The sequence below is a fragment of the Penicillium macrosclerotiorum genome (assembly GCF_028827735.1).
Source record: "Penicillium macrosclerotiorum strain IBT 26536 chromosome Unknown utg000001l_segment0_segment0, whole genome shotgun sequence".
In the NCBI taxonomy this organism is placed as follows: Eukaryota; Fungi; Ascomycota; class Eurotiomycetes; order Eurotiales; family Aspergillaceae; genus Penicillium; species Penicillium macrosclerotiorum.
The window spans coordinates 64,298-82,945 of record NW_026643081.1 but is presented as its reverse complement, the minus strand read 5'-3'; the positions used below and the strand labels follow the sequence as shown (position 1 = coordinate 82,945).

At 46.7% G+C, this 18,648-nt stretch overlaps 7 protein-coding genes across 7 annotated transcripts; 5 read left to right on the top strand and 2 right to left on the bottom strand.

The window, feature by feature from the left end:
• Positions 1-1,046: 1,046 nt before the first annotated feature.
• Positions 1,047-1,445, top strand: N7462_000018 (uncharacterized protein; the record flags this gene model as incomplete). The annotated part of the gene is made up of 1 exon (XM_057071744.1): positions 1,047-1,445. One exon carries the CDS (start codon positions 1,047-1,049, stop codon positions 1,443-1,445), a length of 399 nt encoding a protein of 132 aa, XP_056938274.1.
• A 1,777-nt stretch (positions 1,446-3,222) lies between these two features.
• N7462_000017 (phosphoesterase superfamily protein) lies at positions 3,223-4,649 on the top strand (the record flags this gene model as incomplete). The annotated part of the gene is made up of 2 exons (XM_057071743.1): positions 3,223-3,792; positions 3,855-4,649. The coding sequence occupies 2 exons, from the start codon at positions 3,223-3,225 to the stop codon at positions 4,647-4,649; spliced, it is 1,365 nt and encodes a 454-aa protein (XP_056938273.1).
• Positions 4,650-7,597: 2,948 nt separating this feature from the next.
• On the bottom strand, positions 7,598-9,160 carry N7462_000016 (arylsulfotransferase family protein; the record flags this gene model as incomplete). The annotated part of the gene is made up of 2 exons (XM_057071742.1): positions 7,598-8,281; positions 8,339-9,160. The coding sequence occupies 2 exons, from the start codon at positions 9,158-9,160 to the stop codon at positions 7,598-7,600; spliced, it is 1,506 nt and encodes a 501-aa protein (XP_056938272.1).
• A 3,080-nt stretch (positions 9,161-12,240) lies between these two features.
• N7462_000015 (C6 transcription factor) lies at positions 12,241-13,248 on the top strand (the record flags this gene model as incomplete). Its single annotated transcript, XM_057071741.1, has 2 exons — positions 12,241-12,624; positions 12,670-13,248. 2 exons carry the CDS (start codon positions 12,241-12,243, stop codon positions 13,246-13,248), a joined length of 963 nt encoding a protein of 320 aa, XP_056938271.1.
• Positions 13,249-13,374: 126 nt separating this feature from the next.
• On the top strand, positions 13,375-14,105 carry N7462_000014 (uncharacterized protein; the record flags this gene model as incomplete). Its single annotated transcript, XM_057071740.1, has 2 exons — positions 13,375-13,488; positions 13,515-14,105. 2 exons carry the CDS (start codon positions 13,375-13,377, stop codon positions 14,103-14,105), a joined length of 705 nt encoding a protein of 234 aa, XP_056938270.1.
• A 1,218-nt stretch (positions 14,106-15,323) lies between these two features.
• On the bottom strand, positions 15,324-17,547 carry N7462_000013 (ferric reductase family protein; the record flags this gene model as incomplete). Its single annotated transcript, XM_057071739.1, has 6 exons — positions 15,324-16,389; positions 16,445-16,543; positions 16,628-16,882; positions 16,934-17,045; positions 17,105-17,361; positions 17,435-17,547. 6 exons carry the CDS (start codon positions 17,545-17,547, stop codon positions 15,324-15,326), a joined length of 1,902 nt encoding a protein of 633 aa, XP_056938269.1.
• A 313-nt stretch (positions 17,548-17,860) lies between these two features.
• On the top strand, positions 17,861-18,121 carry N7462_000012 (uncharacterized protein; the record flags this gene model as incomplete). The annotated part of the gene is made up of 1 exon (XM_057071738.1): positions 17,861-18,121. The coding sequence occupies one exon, from the start codon at positions 17,861-17,863 to the stop codon at positions 18,119-18,121; it is 261 nt and encodes an 86-aa protein (XP_056938268.1).
• Between the last annotated feature and the right edge of the window lie 527 nt (positions 18,122-18,648).

The following is an 18,648-nucleotide window of genomic DNA, read 5'->3' as shown; positions in this document are numbered from 1 at the left end:
GTGACCGGGTTGGCCCCAAGCACTAGCCATCACATCCCGTCTGACGCAACGAACCGATGTGTTTTCTTCCAGAGACAGGACTAAAACTAAAACGAGCATGACAAGCAGGACTGACAGAGCTTGCAGATCCCATGGAGCCATTCAAGATGCTCCTCTCCAACGCCGGAACGGCAGAGCAGGGTGCGACTAGTCTCTGATCTTCTGTCCTGCGTCCCTTTCCCTCTCTACACTCTGCTCTCTCTCTCTGTCTTTCTCCCCTCAAGCCATCCATGAAGCCCTCCGCCGGGCTTTTCTCGTCTCATGATTGTGACTGCGACCTGCAAGCATGAGCTGGGGGTGCTGCAGGCTGCAGCATCCAGGCAAAGCGCAAGGCCCCAGACCAATCAACAGGCCCCACGCAGCGCTGTGTTGGCGCTGGCTGGCGTCCTGCCCGGCCAGTCCGCGTCGCCTCATCCCATCGCCCCCGTTGGGCCCCTCGGAACAGGCGCTCGCCGCCCGTCAGACGGCCCCTCATTCGATCAGAAAAGCGCTGCGGCTCCGCCCTGTTTGTTGGTTTCTGCCCGCCTGGTTACACCGACTGACTGGAGGAGTACAGATGACTGCACCGGAAGAGAAAACGAGTGCCTGAGCCCAGAATGGAAGAGCGGAGCTTGACCGGACCTCCCTTCCCCCACCCCCCAAGCTTCCCTTTATTTCCCGGCACAAGCGTTTTGCATTCTGTTCTGCATTCTGAGATCTCACGTGGAGGAGCACGAGGATTGGTTGAGATGATTGTATAGTACTCCCCTTCCAACTTTTTGGGGTTCCGAGGATTCTTTCTGGAGGGGCGTCGTGTAGCCAGAAGAAACAGAACCAGCGTGCAGGAAATAGATTCGAATATTCTCCACGGACGAAATTGAGAGGCCCATCCCCGATCCCATGGAGGACCCAACGCACCTATCCAAGACCAATAAGCGCCCCCCACGAGATATAGATCCAACCAGCAGGGTTTGCAGTTAACAAGAGTATCTAACAAGGGCTCCCATATCCCCCACCCACCCTTCACCATGGCCCGACCGAACCCTGGTGTTGGCTATCAAGATTTCTTGTGGTTGCGTCCTCGTCCACGGTCGGAGTCGGTGGTTGTGTTGGCGATCCATAGCGTTTCTGCCTTTAAGAGGAAGCCGTCGGAGGTGGGATCTGGTCTTGCATGCATACTCGACAAGGTCGACCTTGCCTATGTTTCCAGCGTATCCGACCAGGCCCATGAGCCCGATGGACCTCGGATCCCTGGTCCCGATCGGGTGGATCCTGAGGACATTCGCCGGATCGATCCAACCAACATTGTGGAACGAGCGCCCTCAACTCTAAACTTATCTCCTTCACCTCGTGGATTGCCCTCTTCCGGTCGGGGTCGACGACAGAACCTGGAAGCTATAAAGACGAAGAAGAAGCTTGTCACATGAATCGGAGCTAACGCATTACACTCGGCTCTAAAGGGATAGATCTATCCCCCGCAAACCAGCTATGAAGCATAAATCGAGCTCCCTCTGCCCTTTCTCTCTCTCTCTCTCTCTCTCTCTCTCTCTCTTTCCCTCGATCCGTTTCTCGGCATCCTTGTCAAACCGCCTTTGTCGATTCAGGCCATTGATTCGCGTTCTAGTGTTCGTTCACCTCCAAGGACTTCGGTTGCCCGGCTCTCGATCAATGCCACATGCTGTCCCGTCCATGATACTAAGCCCTCCTCAGTCAGCCTTAGAAAATTGATTCGAGGAAGGTCTAGCGTCTACATCCTAAATACTCTCTATAGTCAAGGGCTCTGACCACCTTACAGTCAGGCTCACTGCACCTGCTTCTCTAGGATAGATGAGTGCTGCACGTGCCTGAGGAGGGAGCCCTTTGCCTCCGATTTTCCATCCCGCACGTGGAGCGAAGCCGAAGTGCCAACTCGCTGGGCAGAAGTGGGGATCCCAGCCGAGTCGATCGGGATATACCGACATTCATTTCCTCCTTTCCTCTTTTTCTCCTTTTCCTCCCGTTCTAGGCCTTACACTAGACCTCTCGCGCGATGCGATCTGTCTTTTATTTATCTTGTCCGTCTCAGATTCTTATTTAACCATTCGTCTCCTAACTTCATCCTAGATAGTACCACTGCCGCTGCTGCTGTCGTTCGCGGGGTGGTCGCTCCCGCCTCGGAGATCTCTCGTCCCCCAAAGCTCTATTGGAACTCATGATGGTATCTGCAAGGCGTCAGTCAACTGGTCCGACAGCCGAAGTTCCCTGCGGCACCTGTAATGAGTGCTCCATACCCCACCATTAGAGTCAGGAGGATACTGTCAGCGTCTCAAGCCCCACCTTAATGGCTTCGTGAAGGGAAACCTAGAGTTACGTTTGAGTCACTGCACCGCGCTCGCGCAGTACAGGTTCTCCGACTAATGTTCTCCACGCAGAGCCAGAAGACGTCGCGACTATTCAAAATTGGAGACATTTTGTGAGGGATCCTTGAGTCCTCCTCAGCGAGCCCGAGGCGGAGGGCTTGGGATCGTATAAGCATCCGGTTGAGGAGTGAAATAGATCCACATAGATCCAATTAGCAGAGACACACAGCAAACACCCATTGTGACGCTGCAGGAAGTGACCGGCAGATGATGTAGGAGCTTTTGATCAATTCCCCATTGCATCCGGGCCGTGATCAGCTCTTGGTTCAGGTTGGTGTTCAAGCCGGGACCTTCCCTTTTAGGCTATTGTTGGTTTTCATCCACTCGAGTCGGTGCAGGTACAACTCTCTCCAATCTATCACCACATGGTTGAAAAAGGAAAAGATCATCCCAGTGGCTACGAAGTTATATGGTTGTAACCAATCTTTGCAACATTGACCGGCCATAGCGCTTGATGTCCCGCTTTAAGCGATATTTGATTCAATCTGAGCTTCTTCCTCGTGGTTGCTGAGTTGGACCTCATTGGCGAGGAGTCCCTCAACCTGTACATCGGATATCTCGGATGGACTACCTGAAGCTCCAATTCCGGGCGAGCTTCTGTACAAGCGTTTTTAGACGAAGGCTTGACCTGGTGGGAACGTGCGTAGAAGTTCCCACGTGAGGTGAAGACAAGAATCTTCCATCAGGGCGTCCATGCACAAGCCCAGTATAAATGCACTCGGCTGGACTGCTCTTGAAAATGTTTGTTCGGGACAGCAAAGAATTCTGATCTCTTCAGGTTCCAAGAACAGGACAATCCGCCCAAATGCATCCCAGTGCTCTTGTTGGCCTCCTGGCGTTCGCCGCTGCGGCGACTGCTGCTCCTCAAAAGCCTCGCATTGCTCACTCGCATTCTTCCATTGACAACCTGAAGGCCCACATCAAGAATGTCGTCGTTCTGATCATGGAGAACCGCTCCGTGGACAACCTGCTTGGTGGTCAGACCATTTCCGGTCTGGAGAATCCCATCAACAACGGACCTTTCTGCAACCCCTACAATGTGACCGATCCCTCCCAGGGATTCCACTGCTCCGCAGCTAAGGATTTTGACTCGGTCACTGATGACCCTAGCCACGCGGTAACCGGTAACACCATGGAGTTCTTCAGCCAATGGACTCCCGACAACATCGCCATTGCCGATGGCAAGTTAATTCCCAACAACAAGGGTTTCATCCACGAACAAATTAACAACCATGGCCTTACCGCCAACGCGACTGTCAAGGCTTTGCTGGCTGAGCAGGTCATGAACTACTACACCGAGGAGCAGACCCCCGTTCTGACGGCGCTGGTTCAGAACTACCTGACCTTTAACCACTGGCACTCCGATATTGCTGGTGTAAGTCGAACCCTTCCAAATTCTTGGCTCCTAGACCATTATACTGACCCATCTTAACGTAGCCTACCAATCCAAACCGTTTCGCTGCTGTTGCTGGTACTTCCGGTGGCCACGGTTCCAACGATGCTACTTTCTATACCTACGCCTTCACCCAGCGCTCCATTTTTGAGCAGCTCGGGGAAACCAACCACACCTGGATCAACTACTGGGACACTGCCGGGGGTACCGGTCCTGAGGCCAAAAATTTTGCCTGGACCAAAGCTACAAACAACGAGGACAAAATTGTCTCTATGGACCAATTCTATACCGATGCCGCCAACGGCGTTCTCCCCGAGTTCTCGTACCTGAACCCCTCCTGTTGCGGTGTTGGTACCACATCTATGCATGACAGTGGTCTCATATCCGACGGTGAGGCCTTTATCAAGAGGGTGTATGAGTCTCTCCGTGCCAGCCCCCAGTGGGAGGAAACTCTCTTCGTCCTGACCTTCGACGAGAGCGGTGGATTCCACGACCACATTTCTCCGCCCCTGGCCACCCGCCCCGACAACCTAACCTACACCGAGACAGCTCCCAACGGTGAAAAGTACACCTACGAGTTTAATCGTCTCGGTGGCCGTATTCCCACGCTTTTGATCTCCCCTTGGGTTGGCAAGGGGCACGTTGAACAGCAGGGCAGCAACTACCGTGGTGAGATCCAGTCTTACTCGGCAAGCTCTCTACTCCGTACTCTTGGTTATCTCTGGAGCTTCGATCCTTTCACTCCCCGTGTGGAAAATGCTGCTTCTTTTGATCATTTGATCCAGAACCAGGCTCGCAAGAACACTCCCAAGACCCTCCCCACTCCCCATGCTTTCTAGTTCTGCAAGTTATAGAGTCTCATGTTATGGAATAACCCAACCAGGATACTGGACGCTATTTGGGTCAGCTTCGGATGCGAATCGCATATATGACGTGTATGAATCTCGGATGCTCCGGGTAAAGGCTGCAAATATTTTTTGGGAGCGATATCTCATTTATCGTCATCAATTTATTAAATGTCATATCAATTACATCAATTCTAATATCGGAGAAGTATCCCTATTCTCGAAACTGAATTCAAGATTCAGTTATTGAATAATATACTACTTTTATTATGCCTCGACTCTATAATAATTCAGTACTGATATTCCTTCCTTTTTTACCTGTTAGAACACACCTAGGAACGTCTTCCTATGTTAAGCCAAAAAGGACCACAATGTCAATGCACTTACGCATTGGGAGCCTAGGATCCAGACATAGTAGCGCACAATAGTGCATTTCCTAACAGATACTAGGGACAACGAATAGATTCTACAATACCTACCAAGAGATAATTGTAATTGTATTACTAGCGAATAGACGAATGAAGTAAGAGATATATCTCCTACTAGCTTAATAGAAGAAGGGGTATAGAGAAGTAGTACTAATCTAAAAGTATAATAGAGTAGAGCTATGTATAATATATGACTGAGGTACTACCTAAACTAAAATAGATCTTAGAGTGATAATTACTTATAGGCGTTAGATTATGGGTAGAAAACTATTTTTAGACGAAAATTGTATAGCAAAACGCTATTCTCCTTTATATTAAGTATTCTATCTACTGAGGCTAACATTAGGATTGCTCTTGCTTCTGCCGGCGAAAGCCCCTATATACCTATTACGCTAACCAGTTAGGTTAATAGAGTTTGATTTGATGTTACTTTATTTGATATACCACGATAACTTGCTTTCTTAATCAAAAGATGTGCTGTAATCTAATAATCAAACACAGTGAATAATCTCGGGATCCCCAATGAGTAGGCAGTATTGTGTGACGCCTGGATAAGCACAAAAACGTGGCTCGTCTGCCATCGTAAAAGCCTGGAAGTCGGGGTCATTAAAGACTTTCCTCACCCCTTCAGCAGAATTAAATATCACAAGGGACACTCTATCCTAGTCGGTCTGCGGAAGGCTAATTGCACTTTCGGTATCTGCCCTTACGGTAGTGCCTTCGTAGTACTAACACGATATTTGTGTTAATGCTTTATAACTCTTACTTGTTCGTATCGCAAACAATTTTCTTGGACGACTGCTAGACTTATAAACCTCTCAGCATAAGGCCCCCTCTAGTATTCATGAAAATCGTCTTTTGTTATTCCCTCTTTTCGTTTCGTAAATATGAGAACGTTCACCGAGGTAACCGAAGACAACGTTATTTTAGAACTAGCTAACACACCCGAGTATGATCCTTGCTTAGGGATCTAAAATACCGAAAGAAGAGGTTTGCTGATTGCGTATCTTATAAGAGGCTAGGGACATGAATCGGAATTTATGAAATAGAATTTCACCGGATAAATGAATGACTAAGGGGTAGACGTTTCAACCCCGTATTATGCTGATATATTCAATTTAAGCAAAGCCCTGCTGACCTAATGCTCCTACTGTTATAATCTTCTCAATAGTGTCACTTATTTCGCCCTTAGAACCTGCATCTGTTCCGATCTATATATTATTATCTCCACGATATGTGAAGAGAAAGTCGAAGCATTTTTGACTAGCCTTAATGATTTGACGGCGGGAAGAGATGCCCTATTAAGCAACATTCAGCGACATGCGCCCCTGGAGAAATAGGGAGAGTCTTATAGATCATAGATCACGGAACAGACTTCTTGTTCAAAGTAAAATAAAAGTCGAGATTACGTCTACCTTTACTGAGCATAGTATATTAAGCTAGTTAATATACGGGCCAGAGCCCGGTAGTAAAGTCATGCGCTATGGCTGTACAACGCCGCCTTTAGCAGAAAGGATTGCAAAGGACTGCGTTGTTCTTTATCTTCCTTTATCTTGGTAAGACGGATTTGAAAAAAAGATTCGATCATAGATAGGGCGGATTCACTTCCTCTTCCGTCCTTTTCGTCAGGATTGAACGACTGTTTGCTACTAGCCCTAGGTATGGAAGGTGGGCTGCGCTACTGCGGAAGATTACTAGGAGGAGGATATAGAGCTTATAGTTTTCAAAATCTCCTAGTCAGAGATTTAATACGCGTTATTCGCTGTGTAAGATCTTTAAGGAAGGTCCTATCAACGCTTAGTAAGCTTAGAGATAGCGGCGATGACCACGGCTACCCCCTAAGTGTCGTTTCCCCGTGCTTTTAGCGTGTAATGTTCGATAGAAAGGATAAAGCCGCGAGTAATAGGGTCGATATTACTAGATTAGGCATACTAGTAGATATTCCTTGCGATATAAGCGATTTTCTCTATCGAAGAGTAGTCATTGATTAATAGCTTATTAGTTGCTTGCTAGTTAGTAGTTCGCGTGTTACGCTAGAATTAAGTTTGTACCTTCTGTGGTTCGTGAAAATTTCGTACCCGGTCGGGGTGCAAAATCCCTATTTCGGCTACGCTTGCTACCGCTATCGTCGGTAGGGACCAAAGCCGGTATCGAACAATAGAGCAGGAAGTTATGATGGTTTTGAACTAGGCTTGGAGATCCTAGGACCTCTGATTGACGAGATATCGCAAGGATTTGATTCTACCAAGAGACAGTTGATGGAAGCCTCCCTTATCAGGGTTTCAATCACCAAGTAATGTTCCATGATTACTGGCAAGCGTAGGATGCTCTTCGACGTGACTGTGCAGGAGTCCACTATACCCCGCTACTGGCCGCACACAATAAGCTCTTTTTCTACAGACATAGACACATAGGGGGTTTTCAAAAGTCTTTAGTGAAACAAATAAGTAACATGTGAGTTTTATACATGAGCATTTACTTAAGGACATAATGTCTAGTAAATATTGACGTAGATCAGATCTCCACAGCCGCAGCAGCTCTAAGCACAGTGGTTCCCTTACGAGCGACGACTTTGATATACTTCGCAGTTACACTATCAAGGCTGACATAGGTCTCAAAGCCGGTACGCGAGTAGCTTCCCAGCAATACCTGGTAGCTGTCAGTGGGAGATGGTGTCGAATAGATAGCCCAGTTGTCGTAGTCGGTAGCGCCGTTCCAGCTCATGTACACAACAGGGGTATCCAAGGACGTGTCAACATAGACAGCCGGGTCCCAGAAGGGAGTAGCAGTCCAGGGGAACTTAAAGGCACGGTAAGACTCAGTGTCATCAGGTTCCCCAAATTGACCGGAGAGTAAAACAGCACCCTTAGCGTTATATTCCTTGATAATGCTAGAAGAACCGTAGCCTATAAACATGTTGGAGCCAGTTTTACCCATGATCTGGAAGCTACCTTGGGTTTTGCTGTAGACTGGATCGGTAGGGTCCGTCAAATTGAACATAAGAAAGGCCTGATAAGTGATTAGATTGACCTTAAAAACCATACCGGTAGTTTCACTATCGACCTGAGTAAGGGTGTTAGCATTGTTAAACAAGCTAAGAACCAAACTCTGGTCAGTCTCATCGTGTACACGGATATGGTGTTGCCACGAGAAACTTAAATCTTCGCCATAGAAGTCGCCAGTGCCGTCATTACCACCCTACAACATCGTCTCAGTTAACGGAGAAGTGAATTATGGGATCAGAGTTTAGCCTACCGAGAGCTCCCAACGGATAGTGCCATCTTTGTTCAGGTAGAAAGCAGACCAATAGAAACGAAGAGAAACCAGATAGCCACCATTCGTAGACGTTACAGAGTTCATATGATAGGGGTCCCAGGGTGTTTCGCGAGCCACGATACTTTGAATTGGTTTTCTAGATCGCGATAAAGAAATCTGGTCTTCGTGATCAAGGGCACTCCAGGAGAACAGAATCTTGTTGGTAGCAATATCAATTTCATAGAATTGGCAGTCAATCATCCACTGGTCGATCTCTCCACCCGCATAAGTAAAGTCGTGCTGAGTAACGTTGATAGCAGAAACGATGATTGTATTTTGAGAGGTAATATAGTGTTCATGGACATCGATATAGGAGTCCTTTTCCTTGCCGTCGGAAGTGACGAAGTTCAAGTTATTGTTGAGAGTGATAGTATAAATCTCTTTGTAGGTGTTATCGAGAATATGGACCGTGCCGTAACCATAGCCACCAGCAGCCTGGACCTCTCCAGACCAAAAAATGATCACATCCTCACCGAACAGCTTCTGTACTTTGAAATCCATAGTGGGCTGTTGAGGCCCCTGGTAAATCAGATTGCCATCGTTATCATAGATTGTTACTGCTGTGCCGTCGGCTTCGGTGGAGCTGTCGCTGCGAACAGGAATGAAAATGAGCCCCGGATCAACACCATCAGTCTTGGTAATTGACAGTTGAAGAGACTGCCAAGGGCCAGTCTTGTAGGTCGTTATATCCCGAGTTGTAACTGTAGCAGCCCCGAGAGACAGCAGGGAGGCTCCAATGCCGAACAGGAACGCCCCCCGCATCGTAGGCAAGCTTGAAGAATGCCCAGAGCAATAAAGTGAAAGAAAAAAAAATCAATATAAGGTTAGGATTGCGTGATATCAAAGAAGCGAGTGGGGTAAAGATATGTACAAATCGTAAGATTTGGGGAGTTGCCAGTTTCTATATGAAGAAAATACCATCGGATCAGAGCTGAACAGAAAGCTCATCATTTTCTATTGAGTGACGGGGCAGGGCTTTGACTCCTTTTAGTGGAATTCTTCTCTCAAGCCAATCGACTGCGAACCAAATATCTGCAACGGGGCGGTATCATCCACCCTGGTGACAGTAGCCAGGCTAGTGTCGGGTATCATTGTAAGACTCCACTAAAGGCCAGGAATACTTGCCCTTCAACCCTCCGGGAGCGGAAGCCCAGGCTAGCTAACAACCGTCGTGTCTATGCTTGAGCCGTCTTGGTATTATGTTCTAAGAACTTTGAAAAGGCTTAAAGTCTGTATATATAGGGGTACCTATTTTGAATCGAGCTAACGCATCGAAAATCCTCACCTGAGACTAAAAGCCGGAAAGTACCGAGTCGTAGAGCGTTCCGAATTGTAATAGGCGGAACATGTTTACGGTGGGTCAGAAGCCAAGATCTCCACCATAGATTCCTTGGCGAACCGTAAATCTCAATACAACACTGTGTACTTCTTCGTGTTGTGATGATTGATTTGATGCGGAGTCTTGGTTCGTTCCTTCAAGCTGCACGTCAAATTTCTCTTCTGGCTGAGAATTTGGCCACCGGGAAAGTGGAATAAAATGGTTTAGTCGTTGCTGGAAAATAGTCATGTTGAGAGTCTGTTCAACTAAATTCCGTTGATTTTAGTGGAGGTTGACCACCCTTTAGGCTTCTGAAAAGATTACGCAGTTTGTCTTCCAGTGCTTTGGATCTACTTATGCGTACTATAATAACGTGTTGGGCACAGATTTTCTTCCACTAGATATGGATAAATTAACATCCCGTTGAAGCACTATCTGAAAAATGAAATAATGCTCTAGCAATGGATTACAGTGGGATTCCAAGGGTTGCAGGATAGCACCACTACTCTCTATACCAGAAATGCCACCTATTCGAGAACGCTGCCCGGCCTTATAAATGAAGCGAGGATTGAGGAAATACGAAGAATTCTAATTAATACAGTCTCTCGCCCTTGACGCCGAAGAAAAGGGGAACTAGTGTAAATATATATATAGCCTCTAGATTTTGGATCCACTTTCGGAATTGTAGAGCTCCGCTGAGTGGAGATAAGCTGCGTCCTCAGTGGACGAGACGGGTGGGATCTCGGCTAATCGGCCAAGACTTACTTGGTAGTCCGCGCGGAATACCGAGCACCGGACGGTGAACAGTATGCAATTTTTAGTAGCTTTCAAGCTTCTTCACGAGTAATCAATGCATTCCTTTCGATATGAATTTCGCCTTAGATGTGTATAGTCTACTTGCTATATATAACATATTAATAGAGGTCTGAGTTGAGATATATATATTGTAGTGGGGAAATGGCCGACGGTGGAAAATCTGACTGAAGGATATCTTTCCTAGTACACAGTCTTTACAGGATATACGTAGCTTCGCATCTCCAATAGAGAGAGAGAATCAATCCTTACACATCTTTCGGTACAGCAGCATCTGCTTCCTCTCTGAGAGGCTTCCTTCCATCGTGGTGTGGTGTGGCTTGTTAGCTTTTTCGTTGATCCATCTCATCCTGCCTGCGTTCGCAGGTTTGCCTTAGAGCGCCCCTGGTTCAATATATACGCGTGAATAATATGCTACGGCCCGGTGTGCGATATCGCTTGATAGTTATATCTATACAGTACGATGCGGTGGAAGCTTGAAAAGGTGAGATCCAATAGAACGTGACACTTGATATAATAGTATCTAACTAATGAATTACCTGGCAGGCAGTGTTTGTTGTAGAACAACCGAATCTACAATACTTAATATTTTTCGGGTCACCCTCGGATACGAATCGTATACACGACGCACATACTTATTCAACACCACTAGTATAAGGCATAAATATGACGAATTAGGGTCCTATTTATTGTTAGGGAGCGCACCTAGGCACGTGCTTCCTACACCAAGCTAAAAAGACTACAATATCAACTTTCTTGCACATTGACAACCTAGGACCCAGATATAGGAGTACGGGGGGTCGCTGTTCTAGTAGAAGATTCGCTTTACTAGCAATCGCCGAAGGCCTAGGGGAAAGACTACGCGTATCTAGTGATAGTATCCACTAGTCAAGAGAATCCTCTTCTTAATGTGTTGATTCATAAATATTTGCGCGGGTATCCTAGCGATTTGGAACACCCTTGATACGCGTACGAAGCGTGCTCTCTGGCACGTTATAAATCCTTGCTGCCTAGCGAAGCGAGGTAGCCGAGCTATTTTGGATAACTTTTATGGCGAGTAGGATCCTACCCTCCATATCTGGTGATTTCAAGCTTTTTTCAGAGCGTTTTGAAGGAATGGTAGGTGGAATGGGGAAGGTACGTTTTTGGTGGGGTGCGCAGCTCGGTGGTGTGCGCAGCTCGCTAGTGAAATACGTTTTGTATTGTATCAAGTGGAACGGGAATTCAATAGCGAAGAAGCTCTACAAGAGACTGTGTGAGCACAGACATTACGGAAATATATTTTTTTTTCACTTTTTTTTTTTAATAGCATTCTAGGTACACTCGGAATCACTGCGCTGCAAGGCGCTTTTTATCAACTAACGAAACGGGAATACCTTTTAGCATCCAATATCCTTCTAGGCAAAGTTTCTGTTAAAGTTGGCTTTCACGAAAGCTAGCTTTACTTTTGAACCTAATCCTTGATAATCAATGCATCCGATACAAAAGAGTTGTAACACTAGCTTGCGCCGTTACGTGTATTCTACCTACCGCTTCTGTTGAATCACGTGATACAATAATATATCGGAACCAACTCGGTGGCGCGGAATGCTTAGTCACCCGAACCTTAAGTCGCCTAGTTTAGTTGTACGGCGCCGAGTTATTCGATTCTTCCTTCAACCGTGACTGCAGATGTAAAGACCGATGGACCTAGTCTATCAGCCTTCTGGAAATGCCGCAGTCCAAGAAGTCTGTCCCGTTCAAACGCAGCTGCCTTCGCTGTCACGAGCGAAAAGTCCGTTGCGACCGAGAGCACCCCTGTAGCCGGTGTCTCCAAGCTAAGGTCAAATGCTTCTTTCCAGAGAACAAAAGAGCTCCAAGGAAGCTTAAACGACCTCCAATCGCAACTATATTGGGCCAAATTAAAGTTTTAGAACAGGAGGTGGAGCGGCTACGGGCCCCATCTGATATAAATAATGACGATTCAACTTTCCGTCAATCACATGGGATTAGTGAGCCAATCCATACGCAGGTGCAAACGCCAGACACGCAAGTCTCACTCAGCGGTCGGGAAATTCGTGAATATCCGGCTTACCCTAATAAGGTAGGCAAGAGGGTACGTGAACCATCTAAGTACTGAACGAAAACTGAGCGGATGTAGATTCGCGAGCCCCAACTTGCACTTGATCAAGTATCAAATATGGTACTCGGTGCCCCTAGCGCCCACGAACCTTCCACTAGCCCTCTCCATTTACAATCTGTCGGCATTCTAGGGTTGAACTCTGAGCTGGAAGCTGAGGCCAGGTATGATCAATGCCTGCAGCCCCCGCAGATCCAAGCACTTTGGAAACTTTACAAGGATAATATTGCGCCTATGATAGCTCTCTTGCATAAGCATTCGATCGAGACCATGATCCACGATGCGTGCAAGAAAACGATCGCAAACCTTGGAATTGGGTCTGAGACTCTCATTCTCGCGATCTGTTCCTCGGCTACAATCAGTGCAACGCCAGAACAGTGCTTGTCGATCCTCGGCCAGGATCGCGATGTTGGCATTCGTAATTTCCGTCTAGCTGTTGAGCGAGCTTTAGCACGAGCGAACCTGATCAGTTCTCAAGATTTTCAAGTTCTGCAGACCGCTGTACTTTTCCTATTATGTCTGCGTTGGCTCAATTCTAGGCTAGCGTGGGCAGAGACAGCTATCGTGATACGCGTAGCACAGCGACAAGGTGTTCATTGAGACGGTCAATTCTCTAGGTTGAGCTGGTTCAAGACTGAAATGCGGCGCCGTCTTTGGTGGCATATTTGTATTCTCGACATGCTCTGCTCCGAAGACTAGGGTACCGACACTCAAATCCGGCCCGTGATGTTTAACACTAAAATTCCATCAAATATCGATATCGATAAACTTACGCTAGACTTGACGACTTTGTTACCTCCTCAGACAGGATTTACCGATATTACTCTATGCATTATTCAAGTGAGATAATGATTAACTTATATTAGGCCGGTATAAATCTTAATCTAGAGACTATCCAATCACCTATGCCCGATCGAGAAACCATCCTATACTCGTTAGCACCCTATATCGAAGAGCAGTACTTACGCAAATTCGACCTAGATATACTAATACAATGGTTGACAGCTGTTATTACTCGCCTTTCTCTTTCTAAAGCGCGGGTAGTTAGCCTTCTGAATCACTACAGATCGGGTGAAGTACCAATTGCTACCAACGATGAGATTTTCCAAATAGCAGTCGAGATAATTAAATTTGCAAATCTGGTACAGAAGAATAAGCCTACGGCACAGTGGGCGTGGCTTTGTAAAAGCTACAGGCAACGGCACGCCGTAGCGTTTATTCTATCCGAGCTTTGCGTTCGTCCTATTTCACCCGAAACGAACCAAGCCTGGGATATTGCTACGGAGATGTATACCCAATTGAAGGAAGAGGATAACGAAACAGATCCTATCCTCCGGACCAGCTTGTCCCGTTTAATAGAGCGCGCCACTATATCGAGATTAAGAAAGTTTGGAGCCTCTCAGGACACCACGCGACTATCACCCATCATTTCATATCCCAGTTTCTATCGCCAATGAAAATTTCCCAGTTACAGCCCCTGCCACCGATCTGGACATTGACCATTCCAGCACAAGTGAGTCTGCAGGAATACAGGGATTTTTAGATGACGAAGCTGCGTTTACTGTCCCAGTAATGGACTGGCTATCAGGGCCTTTTTTGTGAAATGTCATTCATGCCCCTGCAAGGGTCATATAATCCTTCCACCATGAACTGTTGGGATATACTGATCTTTCAAGAGCAACTCAGCGGTGGCTTACTTCTGACACTGATGGATATCCTCCTCAGTGTAGCATTCTTGCGCGAGGCTGCAGCTCCGGTTTTGTAACCACCGACCAAAAAAGTTTTCCCAGCCAGATTTAGAATACACATCTATCTACATGAGTCAATTGACTTTTGATTTCAAAGCATGAAGCCTGTCCACTTCAAATTGTATACAGTGCCTAGCTAATGAGGCCATCATTGACGTTAATCAAATTTTTCGCTATACTTGGCGTAAGTCAATGAATGATCTAAAGAGGGGCCAAAGCCGGCAAATGTGGCAAGAGCTTGAATTAAAATGGACAAGATGCAAAAAAGGAACGCGAGTTTCACGTGTATAGCGAAACTTCAAAGCATCTGTACAAGAGGTCCCTTGCGATTATTCTCATAGCACCTACAGTCAATATCGAATTCATATATTATACACATCTATTGTTCTATCATGAAGGACAAGTGGAGGACCACACAAAAGAGATCCCGCAGAGCCAACCGCAGGGGACTCCTGTTTTGACTCTCAGGAGCGGGTGCAGTAGGCCTGACTCTAAGGCGGTTAGAGCCCTTGAGTATGGGCAGTATCTAGACCTACCACCTTTACTGCAATCGAATTTTTCTCAACTTAAGTATAAGCACTTTTATTATACGATAAATCTCAAATTTCAGGAGTTTTCAAGTTAGATAATCACTTGTCTCCTCTTCTAATTTTAGCATCTCGAATATTGTAACTTTCGTACAATTTAAGTTTAAGTATTATAATGGGGTATAGTAGATCGCTGAATCTAGTCTAGGCCTTTTCACCATTAGAGCCCGGGCTATGGTGCATAAATGACGGTCGGAAAATATTAGTTTGATTGACGATTCAACTATGATCCTACTTCAGGTCAATCTCAATGAGATTAATCCGTCTGTCAAGAATGGGGGGATAAAGAGCTACGTTAATCTAACGGAATCGAGCGGTAAATCGTTTGAAATTTCTGACACTACGCCCAAGAAAAATGCTCGCAATGTAAATAAGCTCCCCCAGACTTCGAACCTTTGAGGATGTCCAAATTAACGTCTGCAACCGCATTGCGTACATCATTCTGCATCGTAGTAGGCCCACAGACATAAACGCCAAGCGACTCACTTGATTTTACTTGTCCTGCAGCTTCTCTAATGATCGAAGGGAGTTGTGGCCGGCCTGTGCACTCCTCCACTAACTTGGAGATTTCTGCTCGAGTGGCTCCATCACTGACTTTCTCTGGCATCGGAGACTGCTCTTCCGAAGATACCTGAGGCTCCTGGACCATGTTGATAGTTTTTATGTCTTGTACGGCCTGACCAGTATGGTACACCTCGATATAAAGATTGGAAAGTCGGCTTGTTCCTGACTGCTCTGTGAGAAGCTTTTTGACCGCTTGAGAATACCAAACTCGGCTGGTAACGTCTCTTGTCGCTAGGATGAGTCGCAACGAGCTTGGTGCAGACATTTTGCAAGCGTAGCGTGGCTCGCTGCCACTCGCTTCCTTTTCGCTGCCAACATCTACAGCTCGGCCACATTCTTCGTCAATGGGTCCCGAGCGGTGCGTGATAAATTGCTCGATAAAAGGCAAAGTCCAACCAACACCCGAGCCTCCTGCAATCACAAGGAGATGATCGCTGTGGACATATGACTGCATATTAATGCCTCCATACGGGCCATCAATAAGCACAGGCACTGTGGCGTTAGGGCTTTTCATCGCATATTCGTAAAGCTTGGCAGTAAAACCACCTTGATGACGAATGTAAAAGACGAGTTGTGACTCTACACCTGGTTCTCTTGATGGCAAGGAAGATATGGTGAACGGATGCGCTGAGAGAGCCCGCAAAAACCCGAAGCTCGTAAAGCGAAGGAAGCAGTGCTGCCCGGGTCTCCAACTGAAGGCCACTGGGATTGTGATGCGAGTAAAACCATTCTCCTCCACGTAAATATGGGCCCTTTGCCGGATTCCGTACTCGAAACAAGTCCTTAGCCAGGAGTGGACGAAGCAAGGCACATATACAGCCGCCGTCGCTATGAAATAGTGCCTATGGAGATGTCAACGTTTGCCATGGAGGATTTTCCCGGAATTCTTGCACTTACCAGGAAGTGAGTGTATAATCACAGTGCCAAAAGAATATCAAAATAAACATGGCGGCAGCAAAAAAGTGTGTTGCCTTGAAAAACTCGTAACCGAGTTTTCTGTACGATTAACATTAGATGATTATTTTTTGATGATTTTTTGATATTGATCGACTGTAGTGGTTCTGCACAGTTGACACGTACCGGATGAAACTGTGAGACGCAAATGTAAGCCACGCTTGGAAGATGATGGCGACAATGCCTGTCCAGTAGAAGATAAGGCTCATCTCCACTTGCATCACCATGTCATGGAATCTTATGTGGTAGACGATGAACGGAAATGTATGCAATAGCGCAAGAATGAAAAAGGCGTAGGATATCCATCTGTGGAAGACCTGAAGCTTCTCATGCGAAACACCAGTAAGAAGTGTGATCCAGCTGGTCTTCGTGGCGGTTGCACTATAAAGAATCAGTATTCCCCAGAATATCTCGATCGCTTGGGAAACCTACAAGACGAATGGCATGCATGCCAGAGCCATCCAGCCCGATCTAGTTCCCAATGGGGGTGAACCACCAAAGTCCAGACTTGGCCAGTAGTATGGCTGTGGAATGAGATCCATGCCTAAGAGTAAATCTATCAGTCCGCGATATATTAGTGGCCCGGCGTCATCTGCAGCTTACAAAAGAAATAGACAGCTCCTGCAGCACCCAGCAGCAGAAGCCCTAAGGGCGCCGAGTTCCATTGCAGAGCCTTGACATAGAAACCTCGATATGACAAGTATCGAACCATGGCGATTAAGCGCCGCCATAAACGAGGGCCGCGAAACTTTCGATATCCTAGCACTTGCGAAGATATGAAGTGGCCGATAATGAAGATTCCAAGGGTACTCATGAAAAAGGCTACTGTCGGCAGAGCGTAGACGAGGTCCGCAATATACCTGATCTGTCGGTCAGAAGATGAATAGGATGCCATTGACATTGTGTCGGAGACGATCGAAGGAAAGATCTCACCAAAAATGCCATCGTTGCATGTAGTAGTCGCATTGCTCCATTGTGAAGCCATCACAAGTGAACTCGCGACTCCCTGTCAGTTGGACCGGGAGAGTGAGCCAGCTTGCGGCCATTGTAGTGTGAGGATACTATTCCTTGCAGTCACTCGAAGATTCTTGCTGTGGGGATGCAAAGTGATTTTAACATCAATTCCCAGTCGGATTTCGTAAACGGCGCGGGATGGAAAACTTTCCTAGGAACGCCGCATTTGGTCTGAATTCCCGTAATTGGCCAGACTCTCCGCCTAAAGAAGAGCTTTTAATGTTAGTGGCAGCGGTTTATGGAGGATGGAGAATGAAGTACCCTGCAACAATAGTAGTGCATTAACAATACCTGCGTCAGGATAATGTGGGGACTCCAATAGCAGTGGCGGCTGGGCCCGCCGCCATGGCTGAAGCGAAAATTACCAGCCACTACATCTCTCGCCAATCCGGTGTGTTTCTCCTGCGGGTCCTGGCCCAAAGCGCGAGTTTGGTGAGCAAATTTGAGCTTCTTTACAACATATTCAATTGGTCGCTCGCTTGTTGTTTCAATTACCGAGATTGGTCAGATCGCAAGTCTTGCACGGGCGAGAGGCTCAACCTCAAAGATCATGACCTTGTCATGTCACTCATGATACGAAAGCTGCCTGAGGAGAGGAACGAGTAGGCGAATTTCACGATTCTCCACAGGCAAAGATAATTGAAAATTTCGAGTGTTTTATGGGGTCCAGCGTTATGGTAAACCTAATCGAACCTGGTTGCAACAATTTTCCGGGAAATTACCCGCGGTTTAAAGTGCCAACTCAGACCTTCTTCCTTAGATATATCGAGACCCCGCGGATCTGCCCACATCCGCCTAGCTGTCTGTTATCCAACAATAAGACCAGCATAGCAAGAACAAGAACCAATAATTACATAATTTTTCTGATAGAAATTAGAGGGTGAAATTTCAATAGCGAAAGTTTTCCCCCGTCAGCTCGCATTATGTAGCAATGCAAAGCTACTTGTCGATTGATTCACGCCGAAATTTCCAAAAGGCCTAGGCTGACTCGAGAACAGAAAGCAAATGCGTAGCATAGTTTGGCGCAAATCCTAGGCAAACGGTGCCAATTCATTTGTTTTGCGCTCTTTAGCTTCGTCGCTCACTTAAATCGGCTTTTGGTTCTTCCTACTAGTAATCTATCTAGGTCTCTT